This window comes from Caretta caretta, chromosome 7 (genome assembly GCF_965140235.1).
Source record: "Caretta caretta isolate rCarCar2 chromosome 7, rCarCar1.hap1, whole genome shotgun sequence".
In the NCBI taxonomy this organism is placed as follows: domain Eukaryota; kingdom Metazoa; phylum Chordata; order Testudines; family Cheloniidae; genus Caretta; species Caretta caretta.
This window is the reverse complement of record NC_134212.1, coordinates 58321996-58349976: the sequence shown is the minus strand read 5'-3', so window position 1 is coordinate 58349976 and position 27981 is coordinate 58321996. Positions and strand designations below refer to the sequence as shown.

Below are 27981 nucleotides of genomic sequence, written 5' to 3'. Positions count from 1 at the left end.
ATCTGGATCTCGGTTTAAAGAAAGACGTTTCAGAGTTTGCAGAGTATGAACAGAACCCAGATCTACTGATGTTCAATCACATCCTCTTCTGAGTTTGGTTTGGTCCATTACAGAAGAGGGGTGTTTACACAATTCAGATGGTGTTTGGATCACAACTCCCTTCAGCAGCCCTGGGGCAGGCCAGAGTCGAGGTTTCGTTTCAAGCCAATCACTGTAATCAAGTATGTCTATTTCCTTTACACAACCCAAGCTAGGAAAGTGGCACCCTCTAGAGTCTGGTCCACATAAGAGGATAAAAGTCTACTACATCTGTCAGCAAATGGTGTTATTCCTTTAGTTTAAGTATTTGAGTCTGAAGCTTTTTAATGCTGAGTGTCCGAGGTTCAAGCCGGCTGGCACTAAACCAGCCCCTGTTACTAGAAGTGGGTGAAAATTTTCTGTCAAATACTAAATTCACTGAAAAATGGAGTTTCGGTGCAACCAAAACACTTGATAAATTTGGGTTGAATTCAATGAATAATTTTGGCCAAATAAAAAATGAGGAAACATTTTTTTGAAAAAAGTCAAAACGTCATTTCAAACCAATGTTGGAATGTTTTGTTCAACCCAAAGAAAGCATTGTCATTTTTTTTGTTTTGGGGAGAAAAATGGGGAAAAAAATCAGTTTGGGTACAAAACTAATTGATTTTTTTTCAGATGATTAAAAAAAAAATCAATTATTGGCTCAGCTCTAATTGTTGCATATGCATATAACGGCACATCTCACATGCGGCTGCAACAGATTGTTGTCTGTAAAGCAGCAGCTTCTAGCCTACATTAATAAAACATTTCAATTAATTTCATCATTTTATTTCCTCAAAAATATACCAACAAGCGCTTGGCTGCATTTTCAAAACCGCCGACCCCTTGGTCGCATGTAAACATATATTTTTTGTGAAGCATCGATTATAAATTATTGTAAACAGCTGTTTCCTATAAGAAATTAATTTAAACACTGGAAAAAATAATAATGATACCAACTAACGTTTTCCCTCCCCACCCCCCCAAGCTGGTCCTGCAGTCAGATCAATCTACCCAGCTCTAATTATGAGAGGTCATGTGTCGGGATAAATGGTGCCGTTCCCGAAAGTACTCGTGACAGATTGGACACGTCAGCGCCTCCTCCCGTCTCCTCTTGCACTGAGACTCTGCCGAGGAGTAGTCCTTTTTGTGATGGGACCGCATGTGGAAGACTAAGTCGGACGTCATGCGGAAGGAGAGGTTGCATTTTGCGCACCAGTTCTGGGCAGCCACCCCGAAGGACGTGAAGGTGGGCGGCAGCAGAGTCAAGGAAGAAGAAGAAGAGGAGGTGGTGGTGGTGGTGGTTTGCAGCTGCCCCCCAGTTGGTTTTGGCCACGGTTCTGAGGTACACGGGAAAGCGTTGCTCCGGCTGATGCTCGTCTGCAGTGCCTGAGAATTACACAAGTCACCGACAAAGAACGTGGAATTCAAAAGGTTGCCATAGCACATGACATCTGCTGTGGTGATGAAGCCAGACAACTCCCCCAGGCTCTTCGGTAGCTCGTTCATGAGATGGGAAGAATTCCCGGCAGGCTTGTCCACCAGACACTTGGTTGGCTTGCTAAAAGCACTTTTCTGTTCCCCCCGGGCTCGGGTGGGCCATACGAAGGAGAACGCGCTACTTGAGGAGTTCAGTACCACGTCCTTGGGCATCTGCTCTTTGCCAAACTGGCCCAGGCCACCCCCTTGCTCCACCTCCTTCGCTCTCTCATTCCTCAACCGGTCCTTCATCCTCCTGACCTCGGTGAAAGCACTCTGTTTCTGCTCCAAGGCATCCTTCTTCGCCGACAGCTTCCCTGAGCTGAGCTTCCAGACGGAGCCAGCCAAGGCGTGTTCCCCCACCGCCTCCTCCTTGCCCCCATAGCTGTGAGCTTCCCCCAGGTTATTTGTCTTCTCCAGCAACACAGATTTCCTGCTCCTGTTGTTCTCTGCCTCTTCCGACTTTGTTCTCTTCTCCCCTGACAGCCCACGGGGATCATCTCTCCGCATGGCTATTTTGACCTCCAGATCCCTTGCCAGGCTGTGGAAGTTTGTGGCCTGCTCAGGCAAGTGGCCCTTCCAAGCCTTCTGCTCCTGCAGATTTCTCCACGGTGGGGCATTCTTCTCTGGGACACAGAGGAAGCGGACGTGGGCCAGATAGGAGTGCCCACCTTTAAAGGCCTGCTCGCATTCCGGGCACCTGAGCTCTGCGGAAACAGAAAATAGCCATTGAGTTTTGCGTAGTCAGAGTCCTGCCTGCTCCTAAGGCCTGGCTGCTCTCGCTGACACTAGTCTAAACCAGGAGCAACTCCATTGCTGGGACACTGGGGTCAAGCTAACTGGAGTGCAGGGTCAGGTGCCATCTTGCTACAGGAGGCACCTTGCATACATTTCCTTCCATACGCTCTACAGCCCGATGCTGGCTGCTGAGTCATGTGCTCACAGCAGACACGGGCCTGAATTGACCCTTCGAACTCTGTGGCAGCTCAAAGCCCAAAACCCAGATCTGCGCCTGATCTTGCCAACAGCCAAATCATCTTTACAATGGTCTCGATGAGAAACCCAGCTCCAAGCACCCTGTGGATCCAAAACCAGAATCCAAACGTGGCGGCACCTCTCTCTACTCCATAGATCACTCGGGAAGCCTGCGTACAGGGGACAGCCCTACTAGTTGTACGGACAGAATTATGCCGGTGTTCTTAGAACACTCCTATTCTGGGATAAGAGGCCTTTTTTCTATTGCATTTACATCCCCTCCAAAGTGACATAAGCTAAACTGATAAAAAGGCTGTCTTATACTGGATATCTATGTGGGAGGCGGTTATACCAATATAACTCTACTGATTTAAATTCACACCTTAGGTAATATCAAAAAAACGTTCCCACTTTGAGTTGGTGTGATAGGGCCCACAATGGCCACGAAGCCTAGTGGCTAGATCGTTGGTTAGGGGGGCTGTAGGGAGACCTGAGCCCTCCTTCTCCCTCAGGTCCTGGCCCAGGGTCCTGTGTTGCTCAACCCCTAAACAGGGAAGATGGCTCTTTCTCCCAGCCGTGGCGGGGGGTGTTCAGGGCCTGTTTTCCTGGCCTGCTCCCTATGCAAGTCCTTTTAGTTTGGGGCGTGGCCCCACTAGTCCAGTTGCCCAGGGCCATCCCTACCCATATGCAAAGCATGCAGCTGCGTAGGGCACCAGGAAATTTGGGGCATTGGCTGCAGATATAACGGGGAGGGGCTATTTGAACCCGGAGGTTTTCTTTAACCCCTGCTACGCCCGGCAGCAGGCTTTCTGCTCCTTCACAGTTGGTAAATTTCCAGGCCACCATAACCAATTTTAAACCGCTCTAACTGTGTCTACACACACACACAAGTTGCACTGCTTTCACTAAAATCAGTTTGAAAGCAGACTGGGTGCAGACTCCTGTGTGGACACACTTCTATCAGTTTAAAATGGGTTATAGCAGACAGTGAATTTACTAACACAACCTATCTTGCTACAAGCCAGATTTAAATTAATTCAAGACCCTCCACACTGGGTTTTGACAAAGTCCATTTAAATATCACACCATAAGTTACACTACAGCCTTGTGAGTAGATGTGGTGTGAAGCTGTCAATCTTTCCCTAATGCACAGTGTTTCTTTAAAAGACTGTATTGCTTTCTGTGTTACTCATTTTCAAAGCAATTCATGGAGTATAAGTGAATCTCTCCCAGCCAGATGTGTTCCCAAGAGCCCCTGAGAATCAGGACCATCTGCACTTACCCAGGTCTCAGCTAATTTAAGCAGATTGAGCTGTATCAAGAAGTGTTCAGACCATGAGCTGTTTTCTGTAGCCCAGTTCAGTTACATCATTCGAGCTCACCTCTGACCCTATGGCAGCACACCCGAACCCCTAGGCTCGAGCGGCTAGCCCAAGTCTCCACCGGAGCAGCTACCCTTAGTGAGCTAGCTCAAGCCCTGTTAGCACAAGACTGTCAACCATGGCTGGAAGACTCCCTTCATTGACTCCAGCTCAGTGCACCAATAAAAAGATTTGCTTCTAACTGCCCAGCCCTGAAAGCCCAGCCTGGGATCGGAGAGTCAAGCTGGTCTCTTCCCCGCTTGCCCAGCATCACCTGTAACAAAGATCTTGCTCTCAGTGATACCCGCACAACCTCAGTGTCTGGCAAATTTTCTCTTCAGTACTCACCAGTTTGGAGAGTCCTGGCTTTGATGGCGCTGAAACCCAGGAGCCTGGAAAGCTCCTCATCATACCACACAAGGAGCTCCTCGTTTTTGCCTATTTTCCTAGTAGATCGATAATACAACTGGCTGTTTTTTAAGTAGGCTTCCAAGTTCTGTTCCTTGCTATTGGCAGCTGCTTGAACGAGCCTCATCCAGGGCAGTCCAGCGGGGCTATGCACCGAGGTGACATCTACCTGTTAGACACAAGGCAAAAAGGGAGACAATAGGGACCAAGGATGCATAAATTCATCAACTCTCTCAGCAAAGACTGTCCTTTCTTGTCTTGCACGTGATCCAGTATGTAAGGGCCGTGGCCCTGACGCAGCAAACGCTTACACAATGGGCCTGATCACACTGTCTGCAGCCTTCCTGAACTACACCTCGCGCCCATGGGACCACAGAGCCTGCAGCTGTGGGAAGGCTGGCGAGATGGTGGGGCCATCTGCATCAGCCCATGGAGCAAGACAGAGACACCAGAACGCGGCAGGCGGCACCCTCTTAAATGATGGAGAAACCTGTGCTGTCCTACTCAAAGAGTGACTCCCCCTGCCCCGATACCCACCCTCTCTCCCTGCCCTGCTGCTCCCATGCTGCCTCTCCCCAGTCTTCCTCTGCAGCATATGTGCTCTCAGCCCTGACACAGTCATTTGGGAAATCTCACCTGCCCACTTTCCTCTCTCCTCGGGCTGCAAAGAGAAGGAGAATCCCCAATACACACAAACACACACACACACACACACACACACAAGGTTCTTCCTCCATAATTTCAGTATCGCTCCATCTCCAACAGGCCATGTCAGGGCAGGGCTGTCTTCAAGTGATTGTGACACTGCTGTTAGTTTGCTGCTCTGGGACAGCAGCTCTTTTCAGACCTGACACACTCACTACACCTAACACACCGTTGTCACAATATATACCCATAAGGTGGCATGTAATATATCACTGGATAACTAATAACTCACTGATCATTAATATTCTTGCATGGTACATGTAGAGGGTCTGTGCAAAGAGTTATGGATGTGTTCTTGGATTACGTTATTAAAATGTGTTTGGCAAGCAGTGCGTAAGTCCAGCCTGTGCTAGACAAAGGAATGAGTATCTGATTGACAGGCAGGGAACACAAAGGTACGTTTAAACAAAGCCATCAGCCTCATGAGTGTGGGAGATAGCCTCCGGATTATAAAGTCAGGGGCCTGAACCTCAGCTGAGAAGTAACTGAATCAGCTGATTACACACAAGATTACTGTATTATAAAAGTGCATCAAGTCAGGTCTTTTCTGAAAGCTAATGACACACTGGTGATTAATATCACTGTGAAATGTCTGTATTAACACTCCATGAGGGATTATGGCTACTCACTGATATTACGCTTTAAAATCTGTGACCACAGGGAGAAACAGGCTCTCTTCCAGACAGGAAGCAGGGAAGGCATCTAGCTACCTATCTCCAGTGAAATTAAGCAAGCCCCATTTCCATACAAATCAGCAGGAACATGAGAAGTTCACAGGAAGGGAAGCGCTGAGTCTGGAGACAGAACAGGGAGCTTGAAAGAACATAAGGAAAGAGAAGAAGCCATCTCAATATCCACAAGGGGCCAGACCTCTTGCAAGCAGAGAAAGACAGGAAGCTGAAGTCTCTGCAAGACTTGCTATCACTTAACCTAAGCCCTTTTGTTAATAAATGTCTTTTATTTTTACTGGAACCCAACTCGGTGCTGTGCTAGCAGGGCAGGGTGTATTTTCCCCAGCTGTAATGTGCTTTTGTCACTTTAAAGGAGCAACACACCGTATTCATTCTCGTAGTGCTCCAGTACAGAGTTGGCAACTGCAAGACAAATGGTCTGGGGGAAATTCAGGACTGACGGGTGTTGGGGTCCCCCAGCAAATAGTAACCCAGGCTGGAGGAGAGCAGAGCAGGGCTGGGCTGTTGTGCTGTAGACAGGCTGCTGGGGTCAGAGCGCTGAACCAGGGCTGCATGGCACACAGACACTCAGGGGACTGCACGCTTGTCTGCTGGCTGTCGGCATCCAGGCTGTGAGCCCCCGCAGCGGAGCACTGAAGGCACCCAGGGTTACAGGGCTAGCAGTGACACTCCCCCTCACTGGTGTGGGTTGCCCCCCCCCACCCCGAACGTCAGCCCTCCAGGCCCTGTGACGTGCGAAGAGCTGCCCAGAGCAGCTACCTGTTCCTTCCCCTCCCCTGGGAGCCCCTCTCCCCTTGTGCCTGGGGTGCAGTGTCTGCCAGCCAGCGGCACACACAGGTAATTCTAACCCAGCCACTGCCCACCCTCCTAACTGGCAGCTGGCTCCTGCAGTCCCCATGCCAGCCCAGCTTCCAGCTTCCTCTGTCCATGCAGTCCTCCAATCTCTCCTGGCCAGCCTTGGCCATTTTACTCAGAGCTCCCTGTGTTTCCTGCTCCCCACCTGGCTGGCTGCCTGGCCTCTATCCTGCTCTCCAGCGCCCACTCCCCTGGCAGCATTCAGATCCCCACTGCTACCAGAAATGCAGAGCTCCCTGCCCCTGCAAAGCTCCTTCCCTGGGAGATTCTCGGATCACCTCACTGCCCAGTCATTCAGCCTCACTCACATCACACCTGCCCACCCCAAGATAGGCCAGGACCATTATCCTTGTGGTACAGATAGGGAAGCTGAGGGAGATGAGGTGACTTGCCCAGGGTCACCCATCGAGTCAGTGGCAGAGCAGGGAACTCAAGATTCCTGGTCTGCTCTCTAGTCAATAAGCCTCGATCTGGAAAGCATGAGTATGGTATGCCAGATAGAAACCAGAAACTCCATTACATTGTTCTCTGTTGTCAATTCACTCCAGAAGAGAAAGTCATAGAGAAATTAATGTAAAATGATAACCTCTCCCTAGGCTATAATGAACAAGCCTATAGAATTTAATAAATAACTAGATCCCTGCCCACTGAATCCTATAGGACAGTTCAAAACCCCTACAGAAATTATCTCATTCTCCATTAAATTGTGGAGGGCTTCAGAATTATTACTGCAGAACCCTATTAAACATCTGTAGAGTTCTTTGGATTTCATCTCTACTAATGCCTATAGAGCTTTTCCATACAGGATATTATTAAATACAACTAATAAGCACTTATACCTTGCTCTCCAGCTTCAGAAATAGTGCAGTTTATTCATATATTTGCATCAAGTAAAAAATTCAAATTTATTTCAAGGTATCCATAAAGGACAAGCACTCAACAACTGAACACTGCAGACTCAATTATTTCTGAAATAATGTGGTATCGCCTAGTGGTTCTCAACCAGGGGTCTGGGGCCCCCTGCGGGGCCGCAAGCAAGTTTCAGGGGGTCTGTCAAGCGGGGCCAGTCTTAGACTTGCTGTGGCCGAGAGCAGAAAGCTGAAACCCCACTATGTGGGGCTGACGCCTGGGGCCCTAAGCCCCACCAGGAGCCTGAGCAACTTTGCTTCGCAATGCCCCCTGTGGCATGGGGCCCCGGGCAATTGCCCTGCTTACTACCAGCTAACACCGGCCCTGGCTTTTATATGCAGAAAAACAATTGTTGTGGCATAGGTGAGCCATGGAGTTTTTATAGCATATTGTGGGGGCCTCAGAAAGAAAAAGACTGACAACCTCTGGTATAGCCGGTAACAGCTAATTATAATATACGTGCAATATTACATATGACCCCCCCCATATAAAAAGAATTATATTTAGGTTACAAAGTCAAGCACTCAAAAGTTAAAAAATGCCAGAATTTAAGGTATTTAATGTTACCTGTGCAATCTTAACTCCGCTCCCTGGCACATCTGCATTATGATATGCTCTTTAATTACATGATCCCATAAAATTTTTTCCGCAAGACCCCAGCTCATTCAGTGCACAAGATGGACGATGCTCTGAGAATGACACAGCTATTCAATATTACTTTTATCCTCATTGCTTTATGTGCGGCCCTGCCTTATTCACTGCATGCCATTCTAAACTTGCACTGAATAGGGAATTATTAGTTTCCTCATGGGCTTTCCTTTGGGGCTCATCACAGCAGTATCTAAGCCTAACGAATATTAATTGCAAGGTAGAGAGGGTTTCCACAGCTTGCAAACAGAGGCACAAAGCGATTAAGGACATTTGGAAAAAAAAAAGTCTGCTAATTTTTGAGCGCCTCAGTGGTTTTGAAAGAGAGAAGTTTGGAAATGAAGCATATTTTGTAACAAGAATGATTTAAATTTCACCCCAAGTGATTTCTCTCTCGGTTTCTCCACTAAGTGCCTCGCAGCTATGCCATGGGGTTTTGTAGGAGAAACAGGGTTTTGGACATCACTGCTCTGTTTTTACCCCTTGGAATGCAAGCAAAAGTATGAGCACATTAGCAGCTTGGCCAGAAGAATGAACTATTAAGAGACAAAAAGAACAGGAGTACTTGTGGCACCTTAGAGACTCACAAATTTATTTGAGCATAAGCTTTCGTGAGCTACAGCTTACTTCATCGGATGCATTCCTCATGAAGTTGATAGATTTCCACTCCATACGGCTAAATTCAGTGCCTTGCATAATGACAGGTTTCAGAGTAGCAGCCATGTTAGTCTGTATTCGCAAAAAGAAAAGGAGTACTTGTGGCATCTTAGAGACTAACAAATTTATTTGAGCATAAGCTTTCGTGAGCTACAGCTCACTTCATCGGATGCATTCATTGGATGTAGCTCACGAAAGCTTATGCTCAAATAAATTTGTTAGTGTCTAAGATGCCACAAGTACTCCTTTTCTTTTTGCGAATACAGACTAACACGGCTGCTACTCTGAAACCTGTTAAGAGACCATTAGTGTAAGAGTTAATTAGTGTAAAGGAGAGAATAAATTAGCATGCCCTGCAACTGGTTCTCTTTAAACTATATGGTACTTAATGATGATTGACAAATATGGAAGTCTGATGCCCCCAGTGGTTGTAACTAATAGCTAGGACAAAGGCTGTCACTAATTAAGGCCTTGTTGTCAGAAGTGCCCAGCACCAACTTCCCACTCTAAGCACAGTCAACAGATACGCAGGATCTCTGGAAATTAGGCCCTAAGAGAGAGGGCTGAACACATGGAAAGGGGACAGGGAATAAGTGAGAGGACAGGACAGAGAAGAAGAGACATCAAAGCCTAGCTCAGGGTGTTTTGGTCTGCATGTGGACGTACTGCAGCGCCCAAAGCCCAGCTCCTCTGCTTATGTGTCCTCTGGACAGTGTGTGTACCTCCCTTGTGGAGGGAAGGGGAAGGCCTCAGTGGCCCAGAGAGGCTCAGTCGCAACTCCACTATAAAGAAGTTTGGCTTTCAAGGCCCCTCGGGGAGGGAAGAGAAGGGACCTTTCAGGAGAAGGCAGCCGGCAAAGGACACTGTAACTGGCTGGGCAGGGGCAGGTTGGGTTTAGCAGGCCTGACTGATTTAGAGATGGCTGGGAGGAGGACATGGGGTAGATCAAGTTGAGGGAACCCTGTTATTTCTTAGGTCTGGGGTGCAGAAAACATCAAGGGAACTTGTTAAATTGAGGGTCCTGGGACTCCATGGAATCATAGAATCATAGAATATCAGGGTTAGAAGGGACTGCAGGAGGTCATCTAGTCCAACCCCCTGCTCAAAGCAGGACCGATCTCCGACTAAATCATCCCAGCTAGGGCTTTGTCAAGCCTGACCTTAAAAACTTCTAAGGAAGGAGATTCCACCACCTCCCTAGGTAACGCATTCCAGTGTTTTACCACCCTCCTAGTGAAAAAGTTTTTCCTAATATCCAACCTAAATCTCCCCCACTGCAACTTGAGACCATTACTCCTTGTTCTGTCATCTGCTACCACTGAGAACAGTCTAGAGCCATCCTCTTTGGAACCCCCTTTCAGGTAGTTGAAAGCAGCTATCAAATCCCCCCTCATTCTTCTCTTCTGAAGACTAAACATCCCCAGTTCCCTCAGCCTCTCCTCATAACTCATGTGTTCCAGTCCCCTAATCATTTTTGTTGCCCTCCGCTGGACTCTTTCCAATTTTTCCACATCCTTCTTGTAGTGTGGGGCCCAAAACTGGACACAGTACTCCAGATGAGGCCTCACCAATGTCGAATAGAGGGGAACGATCACGTCCCTCAATCTGCGGGGAATGCCCCTACTTATACAGCCCAAAATGCCATTGGCCTTCTTGGCAAGAAGGGCACACTGTTGACTCATATCCAACTTCTCGTCCACTGTAACCCCTAGGTCCTTTTCTGCAGAACTGCTGCCGAGCCATTCGGTCCCTAGTCTGTAGCGGTGCATTGAAATCTTCCGTCCTAAGTGCAGGACTCTGCACTTGTCCTTGTTGAACCTCATCAGATTTCTTTTGGCCCAATCCTCTAATTTGAGTAGGTCCCTCTGTATCCTATCCCTACCTGCCACCGTATCTACCACTCCTCCCAGTTTAGTGTCATCTGCAAACTTGCTGAGGGTACAATCCACACCATCCTCCAGATCATTTATGAAGATATTGAACAAAACCGGCCCCAGGACCGACCCCTGGGGCACTCCACTTGATACCGGCTGCCAACTAGACATGGAGCCATTGATCACTACCCGTTGAGCCTGACAATCTAGCCAGCTTTCTATCCACCTTATAGTCTCACCCTGCCAGCCCCAGGCCACTCCAGGGGCATCTTTCTCCAGACAGCCCAGACTCCCCTCTAGGCTCTGGTGGCAAAGTCCCAAAAAGCAGCCTGAGAGTCTGGTCCTAGAGTCCAAACACACGCTAACAGCCCTGACTCCTCCCTCCTGGTGCCCAGGCCCCCTCCAGAGATCTAATCTGGCCACTAGAGGCAAAAGCAAAGGGGAGGAGACCCCCCCATGGGGCTGCAGCTCCCCCTGCCGTGCAAGGAGAGACAGGGTGGAGAAGCATGCTCTGCTCACTCCTATGCTCTGTCTGGACAGGAGCAGCCAGGGCCCATACTTAGACTTCAAACCACGGCCCCAGAGCCACTCGCTCTCCCTTGGGGATGGCAGGCAGTCCCTGCAATGGGATAGTGTGACCCCTCCTCCGCCTTGCCAAGCCCTCTTGGATGTTCATCTCCGAGTGAAGACATGCCCCTCATTCCCCCCCATCCCAGATCAGTTCAGCGGCAGGTCCAGGGTGTCTCAGAGTGGGACGGTACTCATGCTTTGGGCTCTTTCCCCCACAGGAACAGTCCTTGCTGGGATCCCCTCAGAATCCAACCTCCAGGTCAGCACCACGCTGGGCCAGTTTCCCCTCTCGGCGGAGCTATTAGCTGTGCCAAACCAGGGATAAAACTATATCCCATGCCAACGCCCCCGGCCGAGAAGAGCAATCCGGAGCAGGCGGGGAGAGGTGACAGCCTTTCCAATACAATATAAAATACCAGGCTCTCCTACCTTAAATACATAATGGATATTTCTTCTCTCGGAGCATTTCAGGGCAATAAAAGCAACAGTGTCCAACAAGGTGTTCTGCAGCATACACGGTCCGAAACTGGCTTCCTCTGGGATGTCTTGGGTGGTATGGACAGTTGCAAATACATCTGGGAAATGATGATGTAGGAGCTTGTTGTCACTCGTCCAGAGGAGTTTAGGCCAAGATGTCAGTTCCATCCTCAGTCTGCAACAAAGCAAGGAATCACTTACACTGGGGATAGGAAATTGAAGGGGGGGGGGGGTTAATACCACAAAGGCAGTAAGGAGTTGGAATTGAATTATAACCGGATGGGATCTTTAAACTACTTTAAAGCTACTGGGGACCAACGCATTGGCATTGGTGGAGATTGCCTGGCACATGGGAGCTTGCGGCTTTATTGATATCCAGCCCAGAAAGAGACAAGCTATTCCGCACTAAAGCAGCAATCTTAATCTGTTGAATAAACCAGTCTATTTTTTCCAGGGCGCTCAGTCAGCTGCTCCCACGCCCAGTAGCTCCCACAATGCTGACCGCTTATACCCGGGATCATGAAGCTTTGGGCACAGTAGCGAAAATCTCCAGTTGATGAAAAGAAAGCCAAGCTAGTCCACCCTAATCTCAGCCCTGTCTATTACAGGATCACAGGCTGCCGGACTTTCTCAAGACACAGTCATTGTCTGCTTCTGCCCCCCAAAATGGAAATGCTGGGATTGTTCCAAACGCTTGTGGCTTTTCTACATCAACTGAAGATTTCTCCCACTGTGTGTGCTGCCTTTTATGTCTTGTTTGTACTTTGTAGGGTGTGAGCCCCGGTGTCCTGGCCAGATTCCAGCCGGGGAAATTATGGTCCATTACCTAAGATGCCCCTTTCTTTCCTGGCCTGCTTTGTTGAGCCTTGATGCTGTGTGCTCTTAAATGGCTGCCGTGCTGCACCCCTGAGGTGGCTGCATTTCAATTTACATTTGATTAGTTAGTAAATAAAGTGATTTGAGATCCTTCTCGGTTAGCGTGAAAGGCACGGTGTAAATTAGAGGTAGAGAAGCAGGAGTGGGTTTTGGTTTGGCAGAACCTCCTCAGTCCAGGTTTGGGTTTTGCAGAACCAAACTAGGGATGGTTTAGATCCGAGGTGGGCAAACTACGGCCCACGGGCCACATCCAGCCCACAGGACCCTCCTGCCCGGCCCCTGAACTCCTGGCCCGGGAGGCTCACCCCGGCCCCTCCCCCGCTGTTCTCCCTCCCCTGCAGCCCCAGCTCACTGCTCCACCAGCGCAATGCTCTGGGCGGTGGGGCTGCGAGCTCCTGGGGCAGCGCAGCTGCAGAGCCCGGCCTGACCCGGTGCTCTGTGCTGCACAGTGGCGTGGCTGGCTCCAGCCGGGCGGCGCGGCTGTAGTGCTGTCAGCCACTGGTGCTCCAGGCAGCGCGGTAAGGGGGCAGGGAGTGGGGGGGGGAGGGTTTGGATAGAGAGCAAGGGAGTTTGCGGGGGCGGTCAGGGGGCGGGGGGGTGGAATGTGGGTAGGGGTCCCGGGGGGTAGTCAGGAATGAGCGGAGGGGTTGGATGGGGCAGCAGGGGGCAGTCGGGGCGCAGGGTCCAGGGGCAGTCAGGGGACAGGGAGTGGTGGATGGGGCAGGAGTCCCAGGGGGGCCATCAGGGGGCAAGAAGCAGGGGGGGTTGGATAGGGGGCGGGGCCCGGGCCACACCTGGCTGTTTGGGGAGGCACAATACATACAATTTTGGAAACCTGATGTGACCCTCAGGCCAAAAAGTTTGCCCGCCCCTGGTTTAGATCCAGATTGCTTTCAATCTGAACACCCTGAATCCATGAGGCTTGCATAAAAGGGTTGTTTTGTCGCATTTTATTCTGATTCATTTGTGGCAGTTATGAAGGCCCGGGCAGACTGTGACTCCTCTGCCTATGTCCCGACATGGCGATCTCAGACATCGGTAACAATATAGCCGGGGCAGTAGGTTCTTGCAGGGACTAGTGAGTGACTAGTGGGCAGTGCTATTAAATGAATCGGAGCTCAGGGGCTCTCTCTAGCACCTTGGGGCTGGGCCTGGGAATTCCACACACGGTTAGGTTGCAGGGTTGGGCCCTTAGCCATTTCAGGGCTCGGTGGGTTATTTACCGAGACACAGCTCCATCAAGCTCCCACTGAAGGCAGTGCAAAGCTCCTCATTCACTCCAGGGAGAGCTAGATCAGGTCCATAAAGCAGAGAGACTGAAAGAGAACAGTAACAAGCCTTGAAGAGCTCTTGACCTTAGAAATACCGAGATGGAAGGACAGATGAGCCAATCTAACCTCTCTCACCTTGTGCCAATGGGATTGTTTTGTTACAATGTGATTTAGAGCTTAAGCTAACGGGATGTAAAGCGCTCAATACGCAAGGGAGCGGCACTGACCCAATTCCGGTTCTACCTCAATTTAATCAAACCAGAACAGTTTTCTCATATAGGCAAGGTCTGCGTCCCCGTCCTGCAAAGATTTTGTGCTTAATGTAATGCACTGTGAGTAAGTCTTTGCAGGATCACGGTCTAAACAGACAAGATGCTAAGACAGACAGCAGATGGGAGGGGAAACAAAGGGACAAGGTGGTAAAATGCCAAGTGCCCACAGTTACGTGGCAGGTCAGTGGCAAGATGGGACCAGATCCTAAGTCTCCTGACCCCCAGCACCAGAGACAACTCACACTGGTGCACGCTGCCTCTGGCTGCATTACGCGCCTCATGGCTGGTGGCGGAACTAGACTGGACAGTTGTGCTCTCAGTTGATCAGTTTCACTTCCTGGTTCCCAAGCACTATCCCATGCCCAGTGCTGCTGTGTTTGTGTGACACCACCACTGGGATACTATATAGCTATAGAATTTCTTTAAACACTGTTTTCATTTAAATGTGTGGGAGGATGGGGTTTACTTAATGAAAACATTCTGCTCACATTCGTTTTTAGAGAGCACTTCAAAAGAAAACAACAGAGCATAAAAATGTTGGCCTAAATTACTAAAAACAAAAAAAAATAACTGTGGGAATAAATTGTGGGCCCTGGCCCAGATCCCTTGTCTAGCAAGGTTACTCCCTTATCAAGGCAGGTAAATGCCACAAGCTGGGAATGGTGTTGTCTTCCTGGTATTATTCCATCTACCTACCTAAGTTCCTAGAAAACAGCTCCCCTCCCTGTAACTGGCCAGACTAATACAGTGTTGTTCCCCTTCCCATGCAATGCAGATAGCAGAATAACCCCCTTGTGAGGAGTAGGGGCATCCCAGGGCAGGCCCGCTCCCTGGTGGAGGAATGTCACAGGCTGACTGGCCCTTTAAGGCAAGAGAAGCTCAGCCTGGCCCCTGGTCTAGCAGCAACACCCCTCTCCCCTCCCCTGCAGCTGATGGTAATGTGGCAATTGAATGATAATTAGTGAGCCCAGGTGTGAAAGGGGAGGACCAGACTATACAAGCTGAGGGGGCAACCAGTGAGGGAGGGGCTTGGCTTGTAGAGTGAAAAGAAAAGATGAGATGCTACAGGGCATACTGGTGTAGGTGAGTGGGAGCTCTGAGACAGGCCTAGGCAGGCAGGCCTGACTGACTGACCCACAGGGTGCAGGTTTGGCTTCTGTGCAGGAAGCCCTGGGTGAGGGCCTGCAAGGAGCAGAGGATCCCCAGTGGGAGGGAGTCAGTGAGGGAAGCCCTGCTAAGACAAGAAGCAACAGAGGGAAAGCTCTGCAGGAGCAGGTCAGGCTCCTGTGGGAGAGGCCTTGACATAGGGTCAGTAAAAACACCTCAGTGGAGCCGGGGGGAGGTGCAGGAGGAGAGTTACTCACTGGATGTTTAGCTTGGACTTTCAGTTGGACCTTCTGTTACCCTAGAAGGGAATTGAGCTTCGTGTGGCTTGGTTGGAGGGCTGAGCCCCTGAAGACCTGGTGAGATGCAGGTTGGCCAGCAGGTGGCCCCAGAGACAAGGACCCCTTGAAGCATTGTGCTCTGACACTAGGGGTGTTGAACGCTATCTTACAAGGAAGAACCACTGAAGCTGGGTATATTTGAAGTGTAACTTGCTTTACTTACACGCAAACAGGTTCTGGAACAGAGGTGGTTACAAACTGCACCCAGACAATACCCACTTCTGGAAATCTCAGCCCCTGCACCAATGCCTAGTTCCCAGGAAGCTTCTCTGTCCTGAGAATTTTGCCTCCAACTAGGGCAAAGCGTAAACTGTCTGCTACCTGCCACTTCTCTTCGCTTAACTTTTTCTCCAAGGACTATATACTACATCACAAAACCAACAACCTGCAAGCCTGTCTGCCAAATACTGAAAACTTGCTCATGTGGTAAGAAAAAGAGCATGTGAGGCTATGTGTAACAGTACCATCTGGTGATGGCTGCCATAATATATTTCCCCAAGACCTGTGCATATCTGGAGTGGTCCACAGAGGCACAAGTCAGTCACATGAAGGCTCAAGGCCTTAGCAGTGCTGCCCAGCCTCCTCTTTGACGCGCCCCCCCCACAGCAGCCATGCTACTGGGGCACCCCACTGAGTAATGCCCTCAGGGTACCCCCAAAAGAGACCTTTCCAAACTGCATAGGGAAAGTGGGTGTCCTAATACTGACCGCTCCACAGCGTGTGTGTGTAGTGATGCAACTTCTGCCACAGGCCCAGCCCATCTCCTCTCCTCCAACAAATCCCAACCAACCATGGAGGGTTTCCAGAGGTTTTGGGTCAGAGGAGGGAACTATGTCACGGAGAGCGCAATCCCTACTTCTGCGCCCGCTGCCCAGCAGAACCTGCTGGCTGCCTCCCACTCATCTCTGGCCATGGAGGGGAAGGGAAGATATGGCTTCTTGTTAAAGGGATCATATTGTCACACACACAGCTATAGGGAAGGTTGCTGCAGTGTTCTGTTACTACCTGGGACGACTCTGTCTTCTGTAACACTGCACTCTCTCTGCATGACAGAGCATCAGGGAATGAGGATTGATTGGGAATCTCAGCTAGTATCTCATTAGCCCATTTTCACCCCATCCCACCTCTAGCATCTCTCCAATGCAACACGCCAGCTTTGCTTGCTTGTTGCTCAGTGACTGAAATATCCAAAGATCAGTGGCAGACAAAGTCCCCATATCCCGCAGGATTGGATGCCAACGCCTGTGAGTGACAGCTACGGCTGTATTCATACATACGGAAAAGCTGGTTATGTGAAAAGCGGGAAGCGTATTGTCTGTATATAGGAAACAGGCTTGTTGTGGTAAGTCTTGTACTGCCTGCTGGTGCTGAAAGCATCCAGCAAGTGAAACTCCTTAGAAGTTGAATAATTGATTAAATGCACCACCTAGTGTTTTGCCTCAGCATAACACCGCACTCTGAGATAGTCACAGCAGGGCAACCTTCTAGTTTCTGTAGTATACAGGTTCTTATCCTGCCCTCATCCCCATGGTATCTGAGACCCAGATCCACGAATCTAAGAAAGATAGGTGCCCCTCCACCTAACTCATCTGTAGGGCATGATCCTGTGGATGGCCTCTGAACATACCCACTGGATCTGACCTGCAAAGACAGATGTTCCTCCACCCATCTTCTCCTGGTTCGTAGATTGCTCTGGGGCTTAGGCAGGAGATAGGCATCTGGGTGCCTACAGGGAGCCAGCAGCGTCCAAGCCCAGAGACTGGAATTTAGGCACCAAGGAAACTCTTATCCTGAAAACACAGGCACTGAGTGAGTTTAGGCACCTACAGAGTTAGGTGAGTTTTGTGTGTTGCAGTGATGCCTAAATTGGGACTTAAATGCCTACGTGCCTTTGTGGATCTAGGCCAGACCTCCTTCCAGTAGTGCATTAAGCAATGTGTCTAATATCTATCTCATGTGGTTTGTTCTCTCTCATCCTCTCTCTGCAGGGAGAATTGTGTGTGCAGTGGGGTGGCTTATTGGCATAGAGTTTTGGTTTGTGGGAGGAGGGGGTATGTTAAATGTACATGTGGTTCTGGGTTTATGTTAGAGAAGGCGGCTGGAACTTGTTGCAGAAGATGGGGAGATCTCGGATGGTCCTTCATTCCTGGGGGAGTCTGTTCCGCAGTCTGGGACTGGCCCCTGAGAAGGCTCTGTCTCCTGCCCAGACGAGCTTTACTCTTGTGGTAGAAAGTTCCACTGTACCTGAGGAGCAGCATTATTGACCATGAACTTATGCCAGGGCTACAGGCTTTGAGAGACCTGGTACGCCTTGAAGATAAGGACCAAGACCTTGAACCTGACTTGATAGTGAGAGACTGTCTCCTCCTTGACCTTTTAACCACCCTCCCCTTGAGAGATAAAGGTAAAGGAGCCTCTGCAAAGGAATTAGAGAGAGAAAAGAGGGCTAGAGGAATAGTGTTGAGTGATGGAGAGGAGCCAGACCTCTATGGACGCTTATCAGGCATCGTGGACAGGAGGTGGGGCAGGGTTTATCTGCTGGGAGAACGGCAGTGAATAGAGGGACAAAGTTACACTTTAATAGAAAACTGGCTTTTTTTTCCTCTAAACCAATTTTTTTTTTTCAAAAAAAGTGTGGCTATTATTGAAACCTTTTGGTGGCATTTTTCATAAGTTAAAAAATGATAAATACCATTTGTCATGTACAGAAAGCCACACTTTGCTGTCTGATAACCCTTCCAATCAACATTTCTGGTTGTTGGGTTTTTTTAAAAAACACACAAAAATTCATGAAACTCCCAAATTGGGGCCATTTCAAACCCTGTGAAACACAAACAACTTCAATATGTTTCATAAACTTTTGTTTCCATTATCTGAGCAACTCTAGCATTGAGGGGGAGAGGAGGAAGAGGACTAGGGTGGAAGACGCTGAAGAATGGAGAAAGAAGGACAAAACTCCATCATGGTTGAAAGAAACTAAGTCTCTGGAGACAATTCTGCCTCAACTAGCCCAGTGCCGCCCCAATGGAGTCAAAGAACTCAAGTCAATGATGTGACAGAATAACTCTCCTTGGAGTATGAACACTGGACTGCTCAGGAGCTAATCAGCCCCACACTTTTGCTGTTCTCCCACCACTCCTTGCAAGTCCAAAAAAATACAAACAACTAAGGAGCGGACGTCTGCAAGGTCAGAACTGACTGCTGTCACATAGGGATCTGCTAAATTCTCTGGAGGGGTTTTCAGCAGGTATGTGACTAATCTATAGCAGAGTGTGATGATCTAATACAAAAAAGCTGCAGCCTAAGAAATGCAATGCAATGTGACAGCTTAACATTGCAAATACACACCGACCCTTATTTAGCATACACACTAGAAAGAAAGGAGCCTAACGGTAAGGTGGTAGAACAAAGTTCATTGTTAGGGATGGGCCAAAATACGGAGCTGAAATATAAATGCCTTTAAATCTAACCTTCCACCAAAATTAAATTCCTGGATATGAACCTACCTCTGTGGGTCTGATTTGCATTTGGATCCAAAGCCAAAGGGGACACCCGAGTAAGTCTTTGCAGGATCACGGTCTAAACAGACAAGATGCTAAGACAGACAGATAAGATGGGAGCTTGAAATAATCTCAAACCTCAACCTTGAACTGATTCAGCCACAACCCCAAATTCTGAAACACCCTAAACCTCATTTGGGTCCTGATCCAAACCTGGTGTCCTCAGCAACAGAGTCAATACTGATTGAGGAAAGCCACCATCATTATTAATTGAGCACTTTCCATGGGGCCATAATTAGTGAAGGAGAAGCCCTATTCAGACACCTAACTTCTCTTGGAAACCAAAGTAGGTGTATTGTTCAGACAGTACACTGATGAGCACAGGGGAGAGAGAGAGAGAGATCTTGTTCTCTGTGGCTTTGTCTAATCTAGCCTTAGCTAACTCAAATGCTGGGACCACCACCACCATTTTTACATGGGAGCTATTTCCTGATATTGAACCATCCCTTCTCTTCGCTCACGACTATCCCATTATTCCCAGATATACCCCGTTAGAATATACTGAACTATTCCTCTTTCACTTTCTGGCACTTACACCTGTCAAATACTTGCTGATGATTATCAGCGTCCGCCTTACTCTTTGTTTGCCCAAGGTAAACGCATCTCCTTCTCCTCATTAGTTTCTCAGAAGCCAAAGCTTCCAGCCCTTAAATCAGTCTGCTTGCCCTTCTGTGAAATCCCTCTGGTACGGAAGTGCCTACAGCTGAACACAGGTTTTTCTGACTATGCTCAGACCTAGATACTGCATTGCCAGATCTACTGATAGATGGGAAGGAGTTCAGGAAAGAAGAACACAATTGAGCAGGCAGCCAGGAGGAGTGATTTGTAAGGAAAGGCAATGTGGCTCATTTAGTGAAGTGACAGCCAAGAGGTGGCATGTTAAGTCTCCAAATAGCTGAAGGCATGGACACCAAAAATGAAGGAGAATTATCTAAGGTGGTAGCCAGGGATACAACTAGCAGCCACCAGTTGAAATTGAGAGGTAAATTGTAATAGATAGAATCTACCTCATACACAGCACACTTCATCAATAGATCTCAAAGCACTTTACAAAGAGGTTCAGTATCATTATCCCCTTTTACAGAGGGTGAAATGACTTTCCCATCATCACCCAGCAGGCCAGTGTCAAAGCCAGGACTCAAACGCAGGTGTGTTGAGTCCCAGGGCAGTCTGCCCTCTTAGGAGTAGTGCTGCCTAGGGGTCAGCCATCCCAATCACATGGCATGGCCCTTTAAGATTCTGGGAGGTTTTGATGTAGCAAAGACCTAGGAACTAAGAGGTATTGGTGGAGAGGAAGCGGTCCGGGGAATAAGTAGCTCGTGGAGAAGGTCAGTTCCTGTTTCTTTAAGGTCCCGGGGCTAGGAGCTTTGCAGAGCGCTGAGCTGGGAGAAGGGGGCGGGCATATATGCTGCTTCATGCCTCAGAGCATCAAAGACACTTGTAGGAGATGACTGCCTTCTGAGCCTGAGGACCAGCTGAAGGAGAAGTTGGCTAAGGCCCTGAAGCTGGCCTGCATTATAACCCAGCCCCAGGGAGGAAGGCTGGGGACTTGCATCTCATGGAGAGGGACTGGAAGCACAAGTTGGCTCCTGGAGGAACTGGGGCACAGAAACCTATTGGGGCTCCTGTATGGACCCAGAGAGGGCATGAACTGGAGCAAGTAAACAGTGAGTGAAGCACTGAAGAAAAGTTGATAAACCAGCCCCACCCCCAGGGGACAGATGTTCTGAATTAAGCAGGTCTGGCTGACTGACTGAAAGGGCACTAAAGACAATGCACCTGCAGGGCTGCAAGGGGGTGTGTTTGACTGCAACCCCACCCCACCCCATAGAACTCCGCCCAGAGGCTGAATAGCAGGACAAACTACCTGGCCATGAGTTCTATTAAGGCGATGCTGACGCCCCTCCCCGGCTTGGGCAGTGGGGGAAGGAAACAACCCTGCACGGCCCCACACAGGCACCAGCACTAGATCCTGTGGTGCCCCCACTTCTCCTGCAGCAGGCATGAATTGCAGTCTCCCCAGCAATCCTGACCCGTGCCCCCTTCAATGCAGTTACGTTTACAGAACCTTGTGGCATGCCTCTTGCCACCTCGACAGTGGCGTGCTTCGGTCCAAACGCCACTATTGGGAATGCCCTCACCTCCTGGAGAGAGGGCCCTGGTGCGACAGCACCCTGCCAGCACCCTTGCCCCTTCTGTATAAGCAGCTCCCACCTCCCTGTGCTCTCCCTTCACAAGGGCTTCTCCACCAGTGGGACAAAATGACTATTGACAGGTACTCTCCATACTATATCACAACTGAAAGCTCTTCATGTGGATGAGCGTAGGGGCTCATTGCTTTATGGATTCCTTGTCCCCCAGAGAGTATCTGATACCCCCGTGTCATGTCCCTGAGTATAGATTTTGCATCTTGATTCTGGAGATAACTGAAAGATCTGTCAAACAGCCAGTACCTGTAGGCAGGCAGCTCCCGATGGAGTGTGCACCTGGGGACGTCCCCGTGAATTCTTCACTAGACGGTGCACGAAATAGATGGTGCAGGACCAAGACAACTGCTTGCTCACACTCCCAAGAGTTTGTTTGTTTCTTGTGGGCCCAGTTCTGCTACCCTCGTTCACAAGACAAAGTAGCCTCATTGGAATCAGTGGGGCTATAGTAGGGTAAGTGAAAGATACTCCTCAGTGAGTAAGAGTAGCAAAAGCCAGCCCCCATAGCCAAGCTCTGGCTGTATCTATTCAGTGGAGCTGCCTTTCAGCTATGTCATCTCATCTGCCCTGGATCTGAGGTTCCCTTAGTGTCCCAGGTAATGCTACTCTGAGCAGTCTGGGGTGCTCGAGTGTGGTCATGTTTGACATGGATATACCACTATACCTGGCACTCACGGAGCTAGAACTTTCCACCCACAGATCACAGTGATTTACACGGGGGTGCCACTATTCGACACACAGGAGAGTGGGGCTGCACACAGACAAAGTGGCTTGTCTGAGGTGGTGCAGCTAGTCACAGTGGCAGAGTCCGGAACAGAGCCAACACCAAAGCACCTGTGTTGCCCTATATCTAAGCACTTAACTGCCCTTATCACCCCAGGACCGGAGCCCCTGTTCGCATGAGATCTTTGGAAATTAATAATACTGACAGATCTTAAAACTGAAATTAATAATACTGTACATTGATTTGGCACTTTTGATCATAAATCATCCTAGAGGGCTTTACAGACAAGAATGGATGTGCAAACTACATGCAGGGATTGCTTTGTCTACGCCAGGTGGTGAAACCGGAACAGCACTGAACGGCCGAGCCGGTTGACAATTTTCCAGTGGAACAATTGCATCAAAAAATGCTGATTCAAAACATTCCACAGGAATGTGTCAATTCTATTGAAATTTCCTATGGGAACCGGGCAGGCTGACCGGCCAAGCAACCTACTTGCCTGCTCTCCTGCCAGTTCACCTGCCCACCCACTTCCCTGGGCTTTCCAGCTCCCTGGCATCCCACTGGCAGGATCCTGGGCTCTCAGGCTCCCTAACAGCCCACCTGGCAGTCTGCCAGCCTCCCTGGGCTTCCTCCGCAGCCCACCTGGTAGGCTGCCAGGGCTTTCTGGGCTCCCTGAGCAGCTTGCCAGGCAGGCTGCTGAGCTCCCCAGCTGGCAGGCAAAAAGATGGGCTCCCCAGCTGATGGGCTCTCCGATGCTACCTGGCTGGCCAGCTCCCCAGCAGATGGGAAGCCTGGGATCCCTGTGAGAATCTTTCATTTCAGAAACCCCAAAACGTTCCTACCAGCTGGGCCACCCCTGGAAACATTCTAGGGTGGGTTTGTTTGTTTTTTAAACTTTTTGTCGTTATTCAAGATGCATTTTCCCCCCCAAACACTCAGTTTTTCACAGGATGGAAATACATTTCCTGGCCAGCTGTGCTGAACAGTCCCCACACCGTACACTACACAGCAGCACTAGCCCATAGGGCAGAGCGTGAAGAAGTATCCCACCTCCAGCTGAAGCTGCAGGGCGAATTTAAAGCAGCGTGAATCCAGTTACATACACTGGATCCTGGGTAAGACACCAAAGCTTTAATGACCACAAACAGGGAGGAGTCACGATCTCAGTTCTAACACCCCAACCAAAAGCCAGCATCTTAAGCACTCGACCAGGGGAGTGACTATACACACTCTGTGGAAGAGTCCCAGATTATCCTGCTGAACACAGCAGGGCTGGAGCTGTCCGGGAGTCATTGATGGCTCCCTGATTCTCCAACTTCTACGGGCTACTCCAACTTCTACTAACTGGCCACCATCCATAGAGGGCCCATACACTAGCTGAGCATAGCCAGAGTGCAGTATGCTATAGCCACACCCCCAACATGCACACTATACCAGATCCAAAGTGTAGGGAGAAGTGGCACAAGGGCTGGCTATGCCAGCTGAGAGCCCCCTGATGCTGGGGGAGTTCTCAGCAAATGAGCTGGAATGCAACCAGGAATCTGATCCTGAATTACCAACACCACTGGGTTTTCCTTAGAGGACTCACCTCTGCTTCCAGACCTGACCTCACTTCTGTTGTGAGAGATGACAGCACAGAGTCAAGTGGCTGGCAGACACTGGGGATAGATTTGGCCCATTAAGTATTTCCACTGCTGTATTTACACCAGAGGTCAGTCAATCAGTCAGTCTTGTTTCTATGACTTCCTTGCTTTCTCTCAACAGTAAAGGGATGAACATAGCCTGCAAACAAGGAAAGGAAATGATCACAACCACTAGGCCAAGTTCTATTGTGAGTTAGCAGTGGTGTAAACAGAGTAACTCCACTGAAGTCAGTGGAAATTAAACCAGTGTAAAACTGATGTGTGAGAGAGGAGAATTAGGCCCTTCAACTTGCTGCCCACTTTTGGCCTTCGAGAGACAGAGCACCACATGGAGCGGGTGTAGGTTTCATCTGAAGTGTTCAGGGAGCAGGAGAAGTTGGCAGATCTCCTTTGAGAAGGAGAGAAAAGGACTGAAGAGAAGACAAAATGTTAAGCCCAGAACTAAGACAATACTTTGGTTTGCAAGGCGAATTTCATGCAAGGATCTCATTGAACTTTCCAGGCAATTACTTAAGACCCACTACAGCCTTATAGAACAGATCAACATTGCTACCCCCATTTTACAGGTGGGGGAAAACTGAGGGGGTCGTGACTTGCCCAGGATTTCCCAGTGAGTCAGTGGCAGAACTGGGAATGGAATCTAAGATTTGAAACCCAACCTAGAGCTGGGAAGCCAACTGCTTCCCCGATTTTCGGCCCTTTGCACAGGTCACAAGCAAACTCACAATCTACTGGTTTTTGGTTTTGCTTGATGTTTTTTCTAATGCCAGGCTCAGCTGGAGGGGAGATGATTTCATATGAAGTCCATAAGCAATTTGTCTGTGTTAAGACATAGCCCTGTCACTGAAACATTTTAAAATAATCATTTTCCTGACTTCTCTCATAATTTAGATCCTAATCCAAGTAAGCCAGCCCCTCTCCCAAGGCAGAACACTAGTGCAGATATTTCCTCTCTCTCTTGTAAATGTCTACATTTCCCAGTTCTTGCATTTCCTTTACTCCCATTTGCTAGGAGAACATCTTGGGGTGGCCTGGGAATTTTTCAGGTTGTTCCCTGAGAGATGAGCAAACACTTTCTCCCCCCTACCCAGAAAGGGGAAAAAACAAAACAGTGAATTCATTTTCTGTGCAGCCCTGACTTTCCAGATCCCTGACTTTCCAGTGTTTGACCTTAAGATGTCGCTAGTAGCTCTTGGAAACAGCCTGACTTCCTGCATTTCATCTGTGGGCTTAGTGAAATAGCAAACTAGAGGCAATCCTAACAGGCGTTCCCCCATCCTCCAGCCTTCATAGAACTTATCATGAAAAAGAGAATAGAGGCAGTTTACTTATTTATTACAGGGAGGACAGATAGCACCACCTATTAAGTTTGCTCGATGCTTCCCATTATCAGACCCTGTTTTCAGTTGCTTATAACTTTTTCAAACTTTAACCATTTGGGCTGAAGTTTTCCATGCCAGGTGTCTACCACAGGCTGAATTGCTGTGGATAACTTCAGCCAAAATGGTTCAGTTGTTGCCAAAAATGAAGCTAAGGAAAAATACATTGTTTCATTCATGCTATAATCTTCCGGTGACTTTTTCTTTGAAAAGCTTTAGCATCCCTGTGCTTTGGAGCAGGGATCTGAGACATGTGGCAGAAGGTGACATTTGTGACAGGGCTGGGCCTTTTGCTGTCACTGTGAATGTCTGCCCAAATTTGGCCAAGTTACAAGCCTGGTGGGAGGGGGGGAAATGTAGTTTGCACATGCTCTGTAGACTTATTAGATTTTAGTAGCTAAATTCCCCCAAGATTCCATCTGCAATGGGCATGCTCCAGCAGAGGGCTGCAGTTGCAGTTCTGGGCTGCTGAGGGCCTTGCTGGGTCCAGGGTCATGCACCTGAACAGAGAACAGGGAGGCTGGCTCTCCCGCGCTCTTAATGACCCTTCTGCTGGGCCCACGCAGCGCAGAGGAAGGAGCTGCCTGATTTGAAAGCGGATGGGACAAAAGCCAAATCTGCAGTGGGGTCAGAGGGAGTAGCGTGTATGGTGAAGACGCACTATGCTGATGTGACAGGGCTCTCCCATCGGCATAATTACTCCACCTTGGCGAGAAGGAGAAGCTATGTCAGCGGGAGAGCATCTCCCACTGGCACAGCACCGGTGTGGACAGCACAGAACTTGCATCACTCGGGGAAGGGAGGGGCTTTTTCACACCCTGAGCAATGTAATTTAGATCGACTTAAACAGTAGAAAAGGAGTACTTGTGGCACCTTAGAGACTAACCAATTTATTTGAGCATGAGCTTTCGTGAGCTACAGCTCACTTCATCAGATGAAGTGAGCTGTAGCTCACGAAAGCTCATGCTCAAATAAATTGGTTAGTCTCTAAGGTGCCACAAGTACTCCTTTTCTTTTTGCAAATACAGACTAACACGGCTGTTCCTCTGAAACCTGTCATTAAACAGTAGAGTAGATCTGCCCTGAGTCTCACCATTCCTCTGCTGTCAGCAAATATCAGTGAAACCTATGGGCAAAGTGTTCTGTCCTCCACCAGTGCTGCTCCATATAAAGGATGAAAACCTATCAATTCCTTTGTTAGCTCATCTGGCAGAGATCTGTGTGGTGGATTGAAAGGTCTCAGCCTTGCTGATGATGCATGTGAGTGTCAATATAATGCCACATTCTGTCTTTTAAGTTTGCTTTTTTAAAAGCCTACATCTCTCACACACAAGTCTATGTTAAAGGTTGAGAAGTCAAACGCTGAAAAGTTAGCAAATGCCAGAATTAAAGTTGTATATGTAACCTTAATTCAGCCTCCTTGTGCAGATGCAATATGAGGCAGTCTTTATTTACATGATTATGTAGGACTTTTTCCAAATTAAGGTTGCATAGGAAGTGCCAGAATGAATATTGCCTAATGTTTGAGTTCTTGGCTGTGTAACCTTGATAATGTTTTTTAAGCTTAGGTTTTGTGTATATATAGTATGTAACAGGCAGTCTCTGCTCCATATAAATGAATACAATTGTCTCTTCACATTGGGGTTTGAGGAAACATAAATTTAAAATAGAAAGGAACAGGTTTCTGAGAGTTTGTGTTTGAATTTATACAAAACTATGAAAAAGTCTACCACCTGATTTTTGTGTTTTTATTAGCGGCTGTTAACAGTTGGCTACCCCCATTCTCTAACCACTAATAAAACTCTTAGAGGGCAATAATAGTGAAAAGACCAGGATTTGGAAAGCTGACAAAAAGGGTAAAGGTGAACTGATTGATTTAACTGGTTACTTTGTCACTGTAATAAATTAACACTCCAAATCACGGAAGCACTTAAGCACATGCTTAACTTGAAGCCCATGAGTAGTCACGCTGAAGTTCAAACAGTGGTGATCACATGTTTTAAAGTTTAGGGTGACCAGATGTCCTGATTTTATAGGGCAGTCCCGATTTTTGGGTCTTTTTCTTATATAGGCTCCTATTACCCCCCACCCCCATCCCGATTTTTCACATTTGCTTTCTGGTCACCCTATTAAAGTTGCTTAAATTACTTTGCTGAAATGTGGCCTATTAACCCACAGTGCATGGGTTATAAGAAACATGCACTGTTAGGGCCCAGATGAGCAGTGGCTGTATTAAAGAACTTATTATAAATCCCTAGAACTGGTCAGAAAATACCAAAGATTACTGAAATTTCAACAAAAAAGAGGGGGCGGAAAGCTTTCCCCAAAATTTCTTTTTTCCATCCAGTTGTGTAAAATTTCATTGAAATTGGAGGAGGAAAACTCTCAGTTTGAGTGCTGTCTCTGTTTTTGTTGACCCCATTGCACAGGTGTGAATCCTAATCCTACCCTTAGAATCCAATCTTTCAGCCTGCCCCAAATCACATTAGAGTCAATTGAAGTCTTTCCATTGACTTCAGTGGGCCTCTTTTGTGTCCCCATCATGGTGAGAAGTGCCCTGGTGAGCAGACAGTCCTGGCAGATCCACAGCACGGCCAGCCCAGCTGTGGTGACTGTATTGTTTGTTGGGTCCCAGACCCCCCACCTTCTTCTCCCCACACACATTTGGGACCTAGGCATAGCCCTAGTTTGCCTATGTGATAATTCTCCCTGGGGGCAGGTGAGGAGAAAAATGTGATTGAACCAGCCCTGCTCACAAGAGTAGCTGTTCCCAAGGGATCTCCACTATTCCTGTCTCCCCAGCTGCAGCCACTTACCACTGATTTGGCAGCTTCCCTAAAAAAGGCAGTGGAGGTAGCAGCTGGCTAGCACAGCCAGGTGAGACATGGAAGGCTTTGAGTAGGGGCCCAGTTTGCACTTCAGAACCTCGGG

At 48.6% G+C, this 27981-nt stretch overlaps 1 protein-coding gene across 1 annotated transcript; it reads right to left on the bottom strand.

Moving 5' to 3' along the window:
* Positions 1-833: 833 nt before the first annotated feature.
* On the bottom strand, positions 834-17278 carry ZNF488 (zinc finger protein 488). The gene is made up of 4 exons (XM_048858914.2): positions 17162-17278; positions 11623-11845; positions 4224-4452; positions 834-2246 (listed from the first exon to the last, which is right to left on the bottom strand). Exons 2-4 carry the CDS (start codon positions 11836-11838, stop codon positions 1081-1083), a joined length of 1611 nt encoding a protein of 536 aa, XP_048714871.1. The 5' UTR covers positions 11839-11845; positions 17162-17278; the 3' UTR covers positions 834-1080.
* Positions 17279-27981: the final 10703 nt, after the last annotated feature.